The sequence below is a fragment of the Nilaparvata lugens genome, unplaced genomic scaffold (assembly GCF_014356525.2).
Source record: "Nilaparvata lugens isolate BPH unplaced genomic scaffold, ASM1435652v1 scaffold5795, whole genome shotgun sequence".
NCBI lineage: Eukaryota > Metazoa > Arthropoda > Insecta > Hemiptera > Delphacidae > Nilaparvata > Nilaparvata lugens.
The window spans coordinates 65-16,922 of NW_024091577.1; the positions used below are offsets into that span (position 1 = coordinate 65).

Here is a 16,858-nt window from a genome sequence, read left to right on the forward strand (position 1 = left end):
TTCTTTTGTCAAGCTTTCTTCTTTACTCAAGTGAAGTAATAAAACAAAACGTTTTCCGTTTCTATTGATGATTCATATTATAAATTAGGATTATCCTATTTTATCGTATTAATTAAGAATTTCTATTGATAATAAATTTATATTCGCCCTTCAAAAACTAACTCGCCTGCCCTAGTGTGGAGAACCTTTGACATCTAACTGTTAGGCTAGCTTCACACAGTTCGGTTCGTTTTCGGTTCAGTTCGGTTCATTGCCGAAACCGAATGAGGCGGTTCATTGCCGAAAACGAATGAGGCTTTCATACATAATCAGGTTTTAATTCGTACGGTTCTAATTAGGTATTTTCTTCTCAAAAACAGCTGTGTTTGGATTTTCACAATAAATTCATGATGGTAATAAAATATAAAAGTTGGTGTTCAAATAGTAAGATGTAATTTCTCGAACAACAACATTTTCAAGTTAATTAAAAATTGTGAACTATTTGAATAGTTTATTTTCGATTATATTAATTTTAGACGTTCAGAGTGATTATTTTTTGAATTTGTTTCAATTTTGACACATGGTACATAACGTTCATCTCTTCTCTCCATTAATGAAATCAGTTAATTTTCATGGAAAATAGAGATTCTCCCTGAGTTTTAATTTATCTTCATATTCTTTCAGCAAACTATTCATTGAGAAAAAATTGCTCCAGTGAACTAACAGAAATGAATTGAACATATGTTTTTGACATGGAAGATTTTTAAACAGATAATCACGATATCAGGTTAAAATAAAAACAAAAAGGTGAGCGTGTGTAAAAGACTTTGTTTTTATTTACGGTTTCCTAGCAACGAATTCGAATAAAATGATAAAACCTATTCGTGTTGAGGGGGCGTTCGGTGCTATGCGGTTGCTATTCGGAATCGAATTCAAACCGAATCACCGTTTCACACTTATCGGGAAAACGAACCGAACCGAATGTGTGTGAAAGTAGCCCTTCGCTAGAAACGAATTTGAACCTGATGTGTGTGAAACTAGCCGAACTTTGGCAAGTAGTCATTCAGAATATCAATACACTTTCAGGCCAGCCCAAGAATACTTTTTGCATGTATAGTTTAGGAATGAGTCTCCAACTCATTCAATCATTCATTAGGGCTTAGCCACATGAGGCGTTTTTCGGACGAGTCGTCAGGGCAAGAAGCCCTGCTCTCCGATTGGCTGATTATTATCAGCTGATAATCAGTGATGATGATATTTCACAATTTCTTCATTTTATTACAAATTTCTACTCTGAAATCTTTTTAACTTAGATAACCTATTTTACTGCCTTACACCTATTTATTTTATTATAATTTTTTTCATATGAATTATTCATGTAATTTCAAATAATTTGATGGAATTAAGAAAATTAGAATTAACAATCAATTACAATGATCAAGTGGCTCTTGCTTTCCTTTTTGTTAGTTTTATAATAAGTAAAAAGTTTTTCATAAAAAGTAGGCCGAAATCATATAATTTCTAATAATTTTGTTAGAATTAAGAATATAAATTAGAATTAAAATTAAATCATAAATTAAAAATAGAATGATAATTATTCAGAATGATCAAGTAGCTCTTGCTTTTGTTTTGGTTAAGTTGGAATCTTTCTACTTCCTGTAACTTTACTGTAACTTACAGCTGATGATGTGTGAGCACACACGAAAGCATGCTCCTGTAAAATATTAATTTTTAATTAATTAAAGTGGATTTTTGACAACGTTTCAAGTCTATTCAATTATGGAAAAGTTCCACAACATCAACATTAACACTACACACTTAATTAAAGATGTTGGTCCTTACTGTTTATTTATTTGAATTCGATTCAGCATTTACCTTTGACATATCTAACTTTAACTTGACAGATCCTTCAGAAGATCAATACACTTTCAGACCAGTCTAAGAATAATAATAATAATAATAATAATAATAATACTGAGAGTGATGCCCACATAAGCTCTTAGGCTTGTGCGTGGGTAATGAAAGAATACTTTTTGCATTTTATGAAGGTAATTTCAATTTTTTTAAATCTTCTTGCCTTATTTGACAGAATTTGAACGAGGATATGGACTTTAATGTGACTGGAAATGGCTCGGGAAATCGTCGAGTACGAAAATCGCAAGAAAGCTACACATCTGATGGAGACAGTGGAGTGGGACCTGATAGTCCTGGATCCAGGTGAGAAAGTTTTACAATATTATTATTTAGATTTTTTTTTATTTCAATCACAGATCATTTTTCTGTCATGTTATTAAAATTTGGGAGTAGAATAGTTTAGGGCCAAGCCTGGTGTTCAATTCAAATCATTGACCGAGCGAAGTGAGGTCTAAGATTCAAGTCGATGGTTTGGCATTTCTCTTAATGTTTAAATGTTCAAATGTTTATATGTTGCGCATTTACGGCGAAATGCGGTAATAGATTTCAATGAAATTTGACAGGTATGCTCCTTTTTAAATTGCGCGTCGACGTATATACAAGTTTTTTTTTTTGAAAATTTGCATTTCAAGGATAATATAAATGGAGAAAGGAGCCTCCTTCATACGCCAATATTAGAGTGAAAATCAGACTATAGAATTATTCATCGATTTATGATGAATAATTCTATAGTCTGATTTTCACTCTAATATTGGCGTATGAAGGAGGCTCCTTTTTCCTTTTATATTATCCTTGAAATGCAAAATTTCCAAAAACCTTTTATATACGTCGACGCGCATTTAAAAAGGAACATACCTGTCAAATTTCATGAAAATCTATTACCGCGTTTCGCCGTAAATGCGCAACTTATAAACATGCCAAACCGTAGACTTGATCCTAGACCTCACTTCGCTCGGTCAAAAACTTTTACTGAGACCTAAAAAATTTTAGTGAGAGCTCTGGACAAAATAAATGTATTTTTTTCTATTCTAACATCAAAATCATACATTACAATTCTATTACAATACAAAGCTGTCTAGTAATACTACCCGTTCAAAAACATAGAACATCTGGAAAATGTATCTCTCCATCAACGTTGTAGACAGTTGCAGCCAGACCTGATAGCAGCGCTCACACTCACATTCCGGGACGACACGTCACGGTACGATAGGACAGAAAGCTCTATGTTTATTTAGGATTTTTTCTAGACATTTTAAATTGATAAATATTAATTTTTGAGAAAACAACAGGTCAATGTAACTTACTGAGCGCGAGGTCTACTGTTCACAGAACTACTAGTATTATTATATAGCTTTACTTTTTCATGTGAGTAGTATTAGAAATATATAGTTACTTTTTTATGATTGTGAGTAGTATCAGAAAAGAATAATTGAAGTTGTTGAATGTTTCCCACAGTCGCAAACCTTCGATGGAGGGTCACCCAGAAGTAATTAATGAAGATGAAGAAGTGTGGTTGAACCAGATCCTCAGTACCATTTACTAGAAGTTATTTCTTGTTCATCTTTATAGCAATATTTCTAATGAATCTGAGTAATATCATAGAGAAACAATAATAGCATAAGTAGATATGCCATGGTATAGGGCGTTTATGTCGCAACTTTTACTGTTATCTCAAGCCGATTACTGTCGATTATTGTCGATTTTTACTGTTTTGTTGGGGTGACAGTGTATCGACGGCATAATTTGAGAGACTACCAGCGTCACACAGCTGCATGGGAAAGAACTACGTAAACTATCGGCTTGAAATAACAGTAAAAGTTGCGACATAAACGCCCTATACCATGGCATACTATGCTTATTCTACTTATGCTATTGTTTCTCTATGGTAATATTCTACCGAAGAAACAATATTATTATAGCAATACTATACTTTTCAATGAATTTTATTATTATTAGAAAGGAATAATTGAAGTTGTTGAATGTTTTCCACAGTCGCAAACCTTCGATGGAGGGGCATCCAGAAGTGATAAACGAAGATGAAGAAGTGGTGGAGCCAGATCCGCAGTACAGTTGGATGGTGGAAGAGTGCATCCTTGCTGCCTATGATAAGAAAAGTGTCAAATGTCCACTACACGGCGATATATCGCTCGCACATATTGCCCCTGATACGGTACGTAAAAGCTGATCAACATAACTTCCAACTACAGGGTTGGGCAGGGAGGTATGAATGACTTTTTCTGTAGTTGAGTTACATTAGTCAATAGTTTTTCCATTTACATATTTCTTTTATTATCTTTCACACTTGTATTCTTGGTTCTTATTTTGTACTGAAAGTAAATTTTATTATCATGGCGATTCTGTTGCTTAAGCCGCCATTTTGTCACACCGTTGAGGGGGAGGCGACTGTCTAGCTAGGCCAATGGCAGGCGTTCATGCCCTCGACCAATAGCAGTACTCGCATACTAGTATAAATTCTGCTGCTCTTGTATTTAATTTTAGTTTATCAGAGATTGAAAATGGTGTAATAACCGAAACCGGTCTTTCTAATTATCAATAAATCAGTGGTTCTTTGACAATTTCTTAGTCTTTTCATCCAATAGGTATGAATGATTTAAAATAACAGTTACACACTCATTTTTAAACGAAACTCAAAATTTTTTCAGTGTGTGCCTTGGATGTTGCCATTATAAAAATTAGAGAGGAAAATATAAAAATCTGATGTGGCGCACTCACACAACTTTCCTTGCCGTTATGAAAATTGATCACCTGACGCTAGTGTACACGCGCATCTCAAGTCTAATATTCAAAGATCTCCCAGCTGGTGACAGGACAATAGCGCTGGAGACACAAGAAGTCTGCTATCTCTTCATAGTGAATGATTTAATAGAATCAACAGTTGCCAACATTTTGCATTATTGAATAAACACATTTTTTCGAATTTCGAACTTATTTTCAATTTTAGGTGGAAATGTCACTGAACATTAATTGTAGATATTTTTATGCTCAATCTTTTACACTTGAAATTTTTTGTTTAAACTGTATCTGAAGCCTGATAATTGGGAATCCAAAATCACACTTTGCATTGATGGGGCGGAGCTCCTGAAATTTTTACAGATATGGGACTTGTGGCAGTTGATAGAGCTTATCAATGACTATTTTAGGTATAAATTTGATCAAAATCGTTGGAGCCGTTTTCGAGAAAATCGCGAAAAACCCTGTTTTTGACAACATTTTTGCCATTTTAGCCGCCATCTTGAATTGGATTTGTTCGAAATTGTTCGTGTCGGATCCTTATAGGGGAAGGACCTTAAGTTTCAAATTTCAAGTCATTCCGTTAATTGGGAGATGAGATATCGTGTACACAGACGCACATACACTCATACACACACACACACACACACACACACACACACACACACATACATACATACACACATACCAATACCCAAAAACCACTTTTTTGGACTCGAAAAAAAGGGGCCTGGGAACGCGAGAAGATCTAACATCTTCCGTAACGTTTATGATGGGTGCGTGGGCGGAGCGACTGTGGTTCGATGGTGGTACGAGGACGTAACGAGGGAGGAGCGTGCTCGGTGCGGGTTGGAAGCGCGAATATGTGTACGCAGCTTTAGAGTAAAAATCAGACTATAGAATTATTAATCATAAATCAGCTGTCTAGTGGACTATAATACCACCCGTTCAAAAACATCGATCATCTTGAAAAAGTATCTTTCCATCAACTTTGTAGACAGTTGCAGCCAGACCTGATAACAGCACTCACACTCACATTCCGAGACGACACGTCACGGTACGATAGGACAGAACGCTCTATGTTAAATTAGGATTTTTTCTAAACATTTTAAATTTATAAATTATAGGGGAAGGACCTTAAGTTCCAAATTTCAAGTCATTCCGTTAATTGGGAGATGAGATATCGTGTACACAGACGCACATACACTCATACACACACACATACAGACCAATATCCAAAAACCACTTTTTTTGGACTCAGGGGACCTTGAAACGTATATAAAACATGAAATTAGGGTACCTTAATTTTTTTTGTAAAGCCTAGGTAATAGGACAAGGAAAGTAAAAACATCGATTATGTACGAAAATAACTTCTGTTAAAGGCTGTCTATACACTCCTGTAGACGTTGTGAGAAGTTTTCCATACTGCTCTGAAGCATTGCACGTGGTACCGCTCGAATTTATTGTGTTATTGTTTCACTCAATACTTCAAGGGTTCGTGGTTTGTTTATGTATACACGTATATATACCCATCTTGTTGAAAGCATACAGTATTGACGTTGATACGTCGTCTTCTCAATTGTGGCAGAAAAGATTCACGCAGCATCGTTAGGTAACGTTCCGTATTGACAGTGACGGTTCGACCGTTTTCTCGAGAAAAATAAGGGCCAATAATTAGTTTGTTGGAGTTACCTAAAAGCACGTGTATACATAAACAAACCACGAACCATTGAAGCCCTCATAAGAATAAGAATGATTTTTATTCCTTTAGTGCATACAAACAATGCTATCGGAAACGTCAAATTGTACATTATAAATACATCATAATAAAATAACAGAATAATAGAATAAAAGTTTCATTCCATTCAGGACACAAACAATGCTATTGGAAACCTCTATTTAAGGTTTCCTCCATATATGTCAATAAAACAATAATATCATGAGTAAAATAATCCAACGTACATAATGCATAATTTAAATATAAAAATATAAAAGACTACAGAGTACTATCTCGTATGGTTTCCAAAAAATGATTCTCTACTGGCAGTTGGAGGAAATCAGAAAGCGAGTATAGTGGGAACTTTAAGAGAAGGTTTTCAAGTTTTTGTCGGAATACTGTTAAAGGCAAGTTTCTGGCTGAGTCTGGCAGAATATTAAAAAGTTTCAAGAATACATGATTAGGACTAGTTAATACTTTTTTTCAGTCTTGTGTAAGGTACATCTATTTTTGTCTTATTTCGTGTATTATGGCTGTGGATGTCAACTCTGCATCTATATGATCCTATATCCTTCTTTACTTGAAGTAGGAGTTTGAAAGCTACCATACTGTAAACTGTCATAACTTTTTCTTTTATAAATAATTGCTTGCAATGCTCCAAATACGTTGCACCTGATATAGCTCTTATAGCCTTTTTCTGTAGTAAGAACACTCTTTGCACATCTGGGTACATAAAGACACACTGAAAAAAGCGAAATAGCACATTCTTAAATAGTGTGCGGGTACACAATCCCTGAGCCTTCGAAGAAGGTATATAACCCTACTAAGTTTGGAGCAGACACTTTCTATATGATATATCCATGTGAGTTTATAATCTAGTGTAATGCCAAGAAGCTTAGCACTTTTTGCACTCTGACTGATCTGTCTCAAACCAAGCACTAGCTTCTGGGTCTTGGTTGTATTCAAAAATAGACGGTTTGCCCTAAACCAGGCTTCCGCCTCGCTCTGACATCTGGACATCTTCTGTTCAAGAGCACTGAGATCCACATCAGCAGTAACTAATGATGAATCATCAGCATAGCATACCACCTTGGATCGAATGCTAAACCCAATATCGTTCATCATATTAACCAGAAAAAGTAGAGGCCCAAGAATGGACCCCTGAGGAACGCCATGTGCTACAGCAATTGGCTTGGAAAACTCTGAGTTTACACATACTGTCTGGATACGACCCTGTAAATAAGATTCTAATAGTTTAAGAGCATTGTTTTGGATACCAAGAAATTCTAATTTACTTAATAAAATGTTGTGATCCACCACATCAAATCCTCTAGTCAAATCGAAAAGAACCAATCCTGTATGCTTCTTATCATTAAAACCATCCTCAATGTCAGCCACAATGGTACTAACAGCATCAATAGTTGACCTACCTTTCCTAAATCCGTACTGAGTTTCACAGAACAAACTATTTGATTCAAAGAATTCATACAGTTGTGAGGCAATAATGTATTCAGATATCTTACTAAAGATGGGTGGTACCGATATTGGCCTAAAGTTTTCTGGTGAGTCTTTGTCCCCCCTCTTGTATATGGGCAATGTTCTAGAATGCTTGAGTGATGATGGAAAAACTGATTCTCTGATACAGGCATTAAAACAAGATGTTAATGGCTGTAAAATAAATTCAATGACTTGTTTTATGAAGGAACTGGAAAGGGAATAAATATCTTTGCTAGTGGAGGACTTCATTCTAGAAACTATGTAAGAGACTTGATCACATGATACTCCTTTCAATACAAATACAGCCTGCGTTTTTTGGGAAGATACCAGAAGCTCCTCAGCAGAAACAGCTGAAGGCTCAATCGCTATATGAATTTCTGCTATAGCACTGATAAGTATTGGTTGAATTCTTCAGAGGATACCGTTGTAACAGTTAAAGCCTTTTTAAAACAAGAAATATGGCTTCAATAAAAATGTTCTATGATATCAGTATCCAAAATGGCGGCTGATTAAAGTTTTAGTTTTCAGAGAAATGAGGGGTTGTAACTCAAATATTTCAAATGTAAACACCGATTGTGTGGTATATCATTTTAGGAAGATGATACAAATAAGAGTGTTCTATGATACTTGTATCGAAAATGGCGGCTGATTGTAGTTTGAGTTTTCACGTGAAAATTCAATAAGCCGCCATTGTAGATACAAGTATCATAGAACATTTTATTGATTCCATTTTTATTGTTTTAAAAAGGGCTTTAAAATGATGTACTACACAATGGGTATTTACATTTAAAATATTCGAGTTACAACCCCTAAGTCACCCCCTTATGAGGGGTTGAAATTCAGTCATACGTCAAAAGGTAGAGTATTCGATCAATAACTTATCCTGAAAGTTACAGTTATGTCTACAACAGTCTCCAACTTATTGCAGGGTTCCCATATATATGACTCACTCTGTATATTATATCATGTTTATTATTGAATACGGCAATATTGTAACAAATGATTTATTCATGGTTCTATTTGCGCAGATGTTCCTAGACCTGGGCGAAAGGCACCTGATCCGTCCGAACAGCATAACCAGAGGCCACCTGCTGGGCAGGGGCGCATTTGGCTTTGTGTTCAAAGGCACGTGCAAAGTGCGCGGCTCCAATGCAAGCATCGATGTCGCCATGAAGATGCTGCAGCCTGTCGCTCCTGGGCCCAATGCTAGTCAGTCGGCCGTCATTGCTTACAAGGCAATAATCTATTTATTACTTTCTTGCCCTTACCATAGGTAAGGAAAGTATTGCTTTCCGAAAAAATTAAGGTACCCCAATTTCTAAATTTCTATACGTTTCAAGGTCCCGTGAGTCCAAAATAGTATATTTCGCACCTAGGGTTGAAAATTAGACTTTTCCGGCTCGAAATCGGTTTTCAAGTCCGAGGCCGTAGGCCGAGGACTAGAAAAGATTGAGAGACGGAAAAACATTTTGCCCGTGGAGCGAACGCTATTTTTCGCCACACAGAAAAATAAACAATATATATATACATGTATATATAATAATTGTTACTAAGCACTTCGAAAGCAGAAGTGGAAGGTCATAGCTATAGCAAATCTGAGGTAATCTGAATATCAGGAAATTGTCCAAGTATTTTTATTTTTATTCTGATTTGTCTGAATAACCTAAAAGATTATGTTCAATTATGTGGGAGGTTGAGTTTATACTTTTTATTATTTCAAATGACAATAAGATGATATTATTATAAATGTTTTAATTATTGAATAATGAACACAAATAATGAAAAGTTTTTTGATCAGCTGTTTCTTGATCAACTTTCTTGTTCCATGTTAGCGGCTGGAAAGGGCACTCTTTCCGGCCTAGGCCGGAAAGAAACCTGTTCTGACGTCAGACGAGAGTCCTCTGCAAACAATGTCTTTCAGATCTACGTAGGGACTGGAAAACAGCTGCTTTTTGTCTGCAGTGTGGCGAAAAAGTGGTTTTTGGGTATTGGTCTGTATGTGTGTGTGTGTGGGTGTATGTACGTCTGTGTACACGATATCTCATCTCCCAATAAACGGAATGACTTGAAGTTTGGAACTGAAGGTCCTTACATTATAAGGATCCGACACGAACAATTTCGATCAAATACAATTCAAGATGGCGGCTAAAATGGCGAAAATGTTCTCAAAAACAGGGTTTTTCGCGATTTTCTCGAAATGGCTCCAACGATTTTGATTAAATTCATACCTGAAATAGTCATTAATGAGCTCTATCAACTGCCACAAGTCTCATATCTGTAAAATTTCAGGAGCTCCGCCCCATCTATGCAAAGTTTGATTTTAGATTCTCAATTAACAGGCTTCAGGCACAATTTAAACAAAAAAATTCATTGGAAAAGATTGAGCATGAAAATCTCTACAACTAATGTTCAGTAACATTTTCACCTAAAATTGAAAATAAGCTCGAAATTAGAGAAAATAAGATTATCCAATTGCAAACTTTTGGCAACTGTTGATTCTATCAAATGATTCACTATGAAGAGATAGCAGACCTCTTATGTCTCCAGCGTTATTGTCCTGTCACCAGCTGGCTGAGATCTTGTTTATAAGTAGACTTGAGATGCGTGAGAACACTGGCGTCAGGTGATCAATTTTCATAACGGCAAGGAAAGTGTTGAGTGGCCACACACAGATTTTACTCTAATATTGGCGTATGAAGGAGGCTCCTTTTTCCTCTAATATTATCCTTGAAATGCAAAATTTTCAAAAACCTTGAATATACGTCGACGCGTAATTTAAAAAGGAAATACCTGTCAAATTTCATGAAAATCTATTACCGCGTTTCGCCGTAAATGCGCTACATATAAACATTTAAACATTGAGAGAAATGCCAAACCGACGACTTGAATCTTAGACCTCACTTCGCTCGGTCAATTAATTATTGCATGAATTAATATCTCAATGTAACTTTGTACAAAATCAGCTGTCGTGTGGTCTATTAATTGCAAGCAGTGAGGCATGCAATTGATAACTCGAAGTAGAATATTATTTCCTCCCGACTTTTCTCTGCTTCCAACTCGGTAAGCTATGAGATAGTAGCTCAGTTTATTACAACAAATTATTGTTCATACAACAACTAAACAACCATTAGTTACCTTCAATCATTCAATCTGACTTGTCTTATATTCCATAACTGGAGTCTCCAAGACTTAATTGAAAAAAGAATTAGTTGTTACCCACCGATATCTCGCTGACAGGACAGGACATAATTCACTCTGATGGACAGTATTAGAGGAGCTGTGGTTTTTAACTGCGTGAGGTCTACTGTTCACAGAACTACTATAGTTTGTGTAAATATGTTGAGATTTGGCCCTCCATCCCAAGAAATTTCAGGGTGCCAAATGGTGTAAAATTGCAACTTTCTCAAATTTCTAATTCAACGTCAGAATTGGATATAGAATATCATTCCCGATATCCTAGTAGTGCTAGAAAAGTTTAAGGATAGAAGGATCAAAAGGAAATTTAACTTTTATGATAAATTGGAAACATCGTGATAATGTGTTCTTCTTTTGAATATCACTTCTCTCAGAATCATGGGCGTCGAATGCGTAATTATTTTATATCAAATTAACGGGGAGAATGTGTACTTTCTATTGGTGTCTGGATAATTTTTATCCGACAGATAGTTATTTTTTAATAAATTATTGATGATTGCAGGGAGCTCAGGGCAAATGGGACCGTGACCCCTTGCAGTACGCCAGTAAAGCCTATTGCACAGCCAGACAGGAGCTGAACATTTGCTGACACTGCGTCACCGAACATCGTTCCGCTGGTGGGGTTTGCACCAAACCACTCGCCTTGGTGCTGGACTTGGCGCCACTTGGTGCTCTTGACGTCACGCTCAGGAACTACCGGAGATCGGGGCCAAACTTGGTGCTTTCACCCTGCAAGCGGTTATTCTTCAAGTGAGTAACGTCTTAGAGAAAAGATAGCATAAGAAGATATCCCATGGTCAGTAGAAATCATTCAGTTTGGAAGTTTTGTATCAAATTATGGTGTTGTGTATCAAGTTGAGATAATACTGTATCATATTGTGTTGATACTGTATCATTTTGTGGTAGGCCTGCTCAGTAGTACACTTTTACAACTGGTAAGCGTGACTTTTTTTTAGTTTGTATGCTATTGTGTATAGTGTAATATTGTTAGTATTTGTTTTAGAAAGGCCTTGAAAATGATCACACAATGGGTGTTTACATTCAAAATATTTGAGTTACAACCCCACATTTCTTTAAAAACTAAAACTTCAATCAGCCGCCATTTTGCATATAAGTATCATAGAACAATTTTGTCGATGCCATCTTTCTTGTTTCAAAAAGGCCTTTAAAATGATGTACCACACAATGGGTTTGCATTAAAATATTCGAGTTACAACCCCTAAATCACCTCTTTGAGGGGTTTGAAATTCAGTTGTACGTCAAAAGGTAGAGTATTTGACCAATAACTTATCCTGAAAGTTACAGTATTATATCTACAACAGTCTACAATTTATTGAAGGGTTTCCATACATATGACTCACTCTGTATATTATATGCGAATTGCCAATTTGAATTTGTGTTTTAGGTGGCAAAGGCTATTGAGTATCTTCACCAGCAGCACATCATTTACCGGGATCTGAAGTCTGAAAATGTTCTTGTGTGGTCCATGCCCCTCCTTTCCAAGATCATCTAGATGTGCCTGTCTATATAAAATTGGCCGATTATGGTATGTATAATTTACTATTTTAAATCTAAAATACTACTTCACAATAAAATATTTATTTGGAACAGAGCTTTCTGTATCAGGACTCATTAAAAGATTGTAATGAACTTGAATGAATTGTAATGTATGATTTTGATGTTAGAATAGGAAAAAAAATATTCATTCTGTCCAGAGCTCTCACTAAATGTTTCAGGTCTCAGTAGAAGTTTATGTATTATCACAGTAGAAAATTGTAATGAACATTTGTTACTAGAAGTTCTGTGAACAGTAGACCTCGCGCTCTGTAAGTTACATTGACCTGTTGTTATGTTTTCTCAAAAATTAATAAATAATTTATAATATTTAAAATGTCTAGAAAATCCTAAATAAACATAGAGCTTTCTGTCCTATCGTACCGTGACGTGTCGTCCCGGAATGTGAGTGTAAGCGCTGTTATCAGTCGGCTGCCGTCGATACGCCAATCCAATCAATCCATCACAGAACTTTTGTTGTCGTGTTGGCGAAAAATCGACAAAATAAACTGCCATAATGCTGATTTACTACAAACTTCATTCTCCCACTTTTCATGATTTTAGAAATCAATTTCTTTTCTGTGTTGTCGTGTTGGCGAAAAATCGACAAAATAAACTACCATAATGCTGATTTACTACAAACTTCATTTCTCCTTTTCATGATTTTAGAAATCAATTTCTTTTCTATAATATTGTTGCAATTTTAATCATTAGATTAAAAAAGAAAAATGTAAAAAAAAAAATTCTATCAATGACTCCAAACTAGAATCATGGCCTCAACTTATGGAAAGACAAAGTTAGTAGACAGTTGTCTACTAACGATGATGGAAAGATACATTTTCAAGATGTTCGAGTTTTAGGAGGTTTTACCTTTTTTGGGTATTTAGGAGGTCCTGCCTCAGCTTTATGGAAAGACAAAGTTAGTAGACAACTGCCTACTAACGTTGATGAAAGATACGTTTTCTTTATGAACATTAATAGGCTATATGATTTTGAGGTTTATAAGTGTAGGGAAGTAAGGGTGCAGATTTTCCTCTCATTCACAATTCAAACGATTCCTCAATTATAAAGCAAAGTATAAGAATAAATACCCCACAGTTCATAAAAACTTTCATTGGTGCTTATGCTTTGTTCAAATTAATTTCCTATATGAATATTCCAAATCAAATGTTTCTAATCATTTTGGGATCAAAAATATCTGTGTATTCAAACACAACCTAGTGCCGACGAACCATATAGCCTACCTTCACTTTTGAACTAATTCGGGAATTAGTTTCAAAATTCGGGAATGGAATGGTAAGGGTTATAAGCCTGTTTTTCCATTCCAATCATTTTATGATTATATGTTTTTATCATTGCTAAAAAAATAAATATAAAGTAAAACATATGTAATGAATCAAAATAAATAATAATCTACTAGAGTTCACAAATATATCGCTAGTCTATTGATTCAATCCTGATGATTGACTCAAGTTTTATCTCTTCTAGGTATAAGTAGATTGACCCTTCCTTCTGGAACTAAAGGTTTCGGAGGTACTGAAGGATTATGGCCCGGAAATAATGCGCTACAATGGAGAAGAAGATATTACCGAAAAGGTAACAACATTAACAACTGCATTGCATTTCTGACTATTTCAACTATTTTTGATATGTTATGATATTTTATATTGGCTATAGTGAGGTCCACGTTATAATGGCAGTGTAGAAAGATAGGAGAACATTGCTGCCGATCTCTGCCTTGCCACTGCCTTCTATAGAGTATAACCAATATAACTGATGTAATATTTACAGTTTATTTTCGTTGGAAATGATCACTTATATTTTGTTCTTCAAGAAATATATTTTCCAGTGATAAATTTATAAATTTTCATAATTGAGATGGAATACTTTGCTAATTTATTATGTCTACACTGTTGAAAAACGGTCTGGCAACGTTGCAGAACTAGAAAAGGATAGCGCTATCTGCTTTGTCCAATGATAGACAAGGATTGCAACACCCAATTCTATCAAATACTGCCATTATAACGTGTACCTTACTTTGGAGCAAGGCTCAAATGATTTTCAGGACCTATAACTCCCTCTCATGACTGCTTTTGTTTGTGACTCTTCCGAAGCCGGTTTTCTAAATTAATGAAGAACTCTGTCACTCTTTCTTAATAAGAATAATTTTTATTGCACAAAAATACACAGACATAAGTACTGATACTTATTTTTTTTCTATTTCTGCTGAGGGTGATGCCCACATGAGCTCTAGGCTTGTGCGGGGTAATTAAGCGGATGATAATGAGAGATAAGTTTGAATGAACCTACAGTTTTACTTGGGTTCCGAATCACAGGGAAGTGATTTTACACTTCCTCTTCATGGAGTTTGAACTATTGGTTCTTGAAAATGTGATATAACTCATCAAAAAGCATGAATGACTGTGAAAACCAGGTGTGATTTGAGGCTATTCCAAAATCCATTAAGTATGTAGATGAAATATATGTCAGTTTACTCGCGAAAACTCTGGCACTCAAACGTGATCGTGCGAGGGAGGAGCTTGGTTGTCGGGTTCGGTGACGACAACCAAGCCCCTTGCACGCTGGCGTCAACGAGTCTCCCCGACAGCCAATCCTCTACTGGTTAGGAGGGGACAGGTGGTTGTCGGGACGTAGACGACAACCAAGCCTCTCGCACGCTCAAGACAAGCAAGCTCCCCGTCAGCAAGCCCTCTCTCAGGAGCTCAGTTGACGCCGTCAACCAATCCTCTCGAAAGTGGGTTAAAAAAAAGAAGCTCGACTGACGGGAGCTTGGTGGCGCGTTCCCCTTTCATAATGAATCATAGACTCTCTAGATGACATTTTTATTCTAGCTTTAGAGGCCCTAGAACTAGACTATAGGATCTTAAAGTTGAATACAATTTTAAGAAATTCTATCAACATTGAGTATGTTTCGAGATTCTTAATGTCTTCTTAATCATAGGTGACAATATCTATATCAATAGGGGACATAATCTATATTTCTTCTTAATTATTATGCAGATTGTGTCATAGCGGCTGATTCAAGTTTTAGTTCTCAAAGAAATAATATAAAGTTCAATCAGCCGCCATTTTGGATAAAAGTATCATAGAACATTTTTATCGATGTCATCTTTTTTGTTTTGAAAAGGCATCTAAAATAATTTGCCACACAATGGGTGTTTACTTTAAAAATATTTGAGTTACAACACCTCATTTCTTTAAAAACTAAAACTTCAATCAGCCGCCATTTGGATACAAGTATCATAGAACATTTTTATCGATGCCATTTTACTTTTTTTAAAAAAGCTTTAAAATGATGTATCACACAATGGATGTTTACATTTAAAATATTCGAGTCAACCCCTTAGTTATGAGGGGTTGAAATTCAGTTGTACGTCAAAAGGTAGAGTATTCGAACAATAACTTGACCTGAAAGCTACAGTATTATATCTACAACAGTCTCCAACTTATTGAAGGGTTCCCATACATATGACTCACTCTGTATATTATGTCAACATTGAGTATGTTTTGAGATTCTAAATGCCTTCTTAATTATTTTAGGTGGATTGTTTCTCGTTTGGCATGTTCATATACGAGCTGCTCACTCTCCATCAGCCATTCGAGAGTCACGAATCCGTGAAGGAGTGCATCTTGGAAGGTGGGAGACCGCCTCTCACTTATAGGGTAAGCGAAAGCGCCAACATAATTTTCACTATTATTATCATATGTTGTCCTATGTTCTGGTTCATAGTCACGTGTAAATCCTAATCAAGTTGAAGAATAAGATATATGGCTGTCTAAGGCCTGTATGCAGCTGTTCGTTCAAGCCCCGTATGAAATACATTATTATAAATATAGTATTTATTATACACTAGCTGGTCCGGCGAACTTCGTACCGCAAACAGTTAATGCATCTCAGACAAACTTTAGCTGATGCACACCTGAGGAGGCGCGATGCGGCATTTTGCATCCAGGTGCTTCTTGCTTATTTGTTTGAATGGAAGAACTCACACTCACTGATTCGGGACATGGCATGTAACAGTGTGATAAGCAATCTCCATAAGATCAACACTTTGTATCACCAAGCCGCGCCTCCTCAGGTGTGCTAGTCTTTGCTTAATCTGATGCACTATATTTTTATGAAAATTATCCATCAGTCAGTATTTTATATCTCATATGGACTTCCTATGTGCTAGTTGTACAGCAGTTTGCATTTTTTTATATAGTTGAATGCACCTTTTCTGGGGAATG

The 16,858-nt window shown here is 35.8% G+C and overlaps 1 protein-coding gene and 1 long non-coding RNA gene across 2 annotated transcripts; both read left to right on the plus strand.

The window, feature by feature from the left end:
* Positions 1-2,049: 2,049 nt before the first annotated feature.
* Positions 2,050-11,642, plus strand: LOC120356107 (leucine-rich repeat serine/threonine-protein kinase 1-like). The gene is made up of 4 exons (XM_039444931.1): positions 2,050-2,196; positions 3,886-4,063; positions 8,887-9,093; positions 11,556-11,642. Exons 1-4 carry the CDS (start codon positions 2,084-2,086, stop codon positions 11,640-11,642), a joined length of 585 nt encoding a protein of 194 aa, XP_039300865.1. The 5' UTR covers positions 2,050-2,083.
* A 79-nt stretch (positions 11,643-11,721) lies between these two features.
* LOC120356108 lies at positions 11,722-14,205 on the plus strand. The gene is made up of 3 exons (XR_005573934.1): positions 11,722-11,803; positions 12,459-12,599; positions 14,096-14,205. It is a non-coding gene; the product is annotated as an uncharacterized LOC120356108 (long non-coding RNA).
* Positions 14,206-16,858: the final 2,653 nt, after the last annotated feature.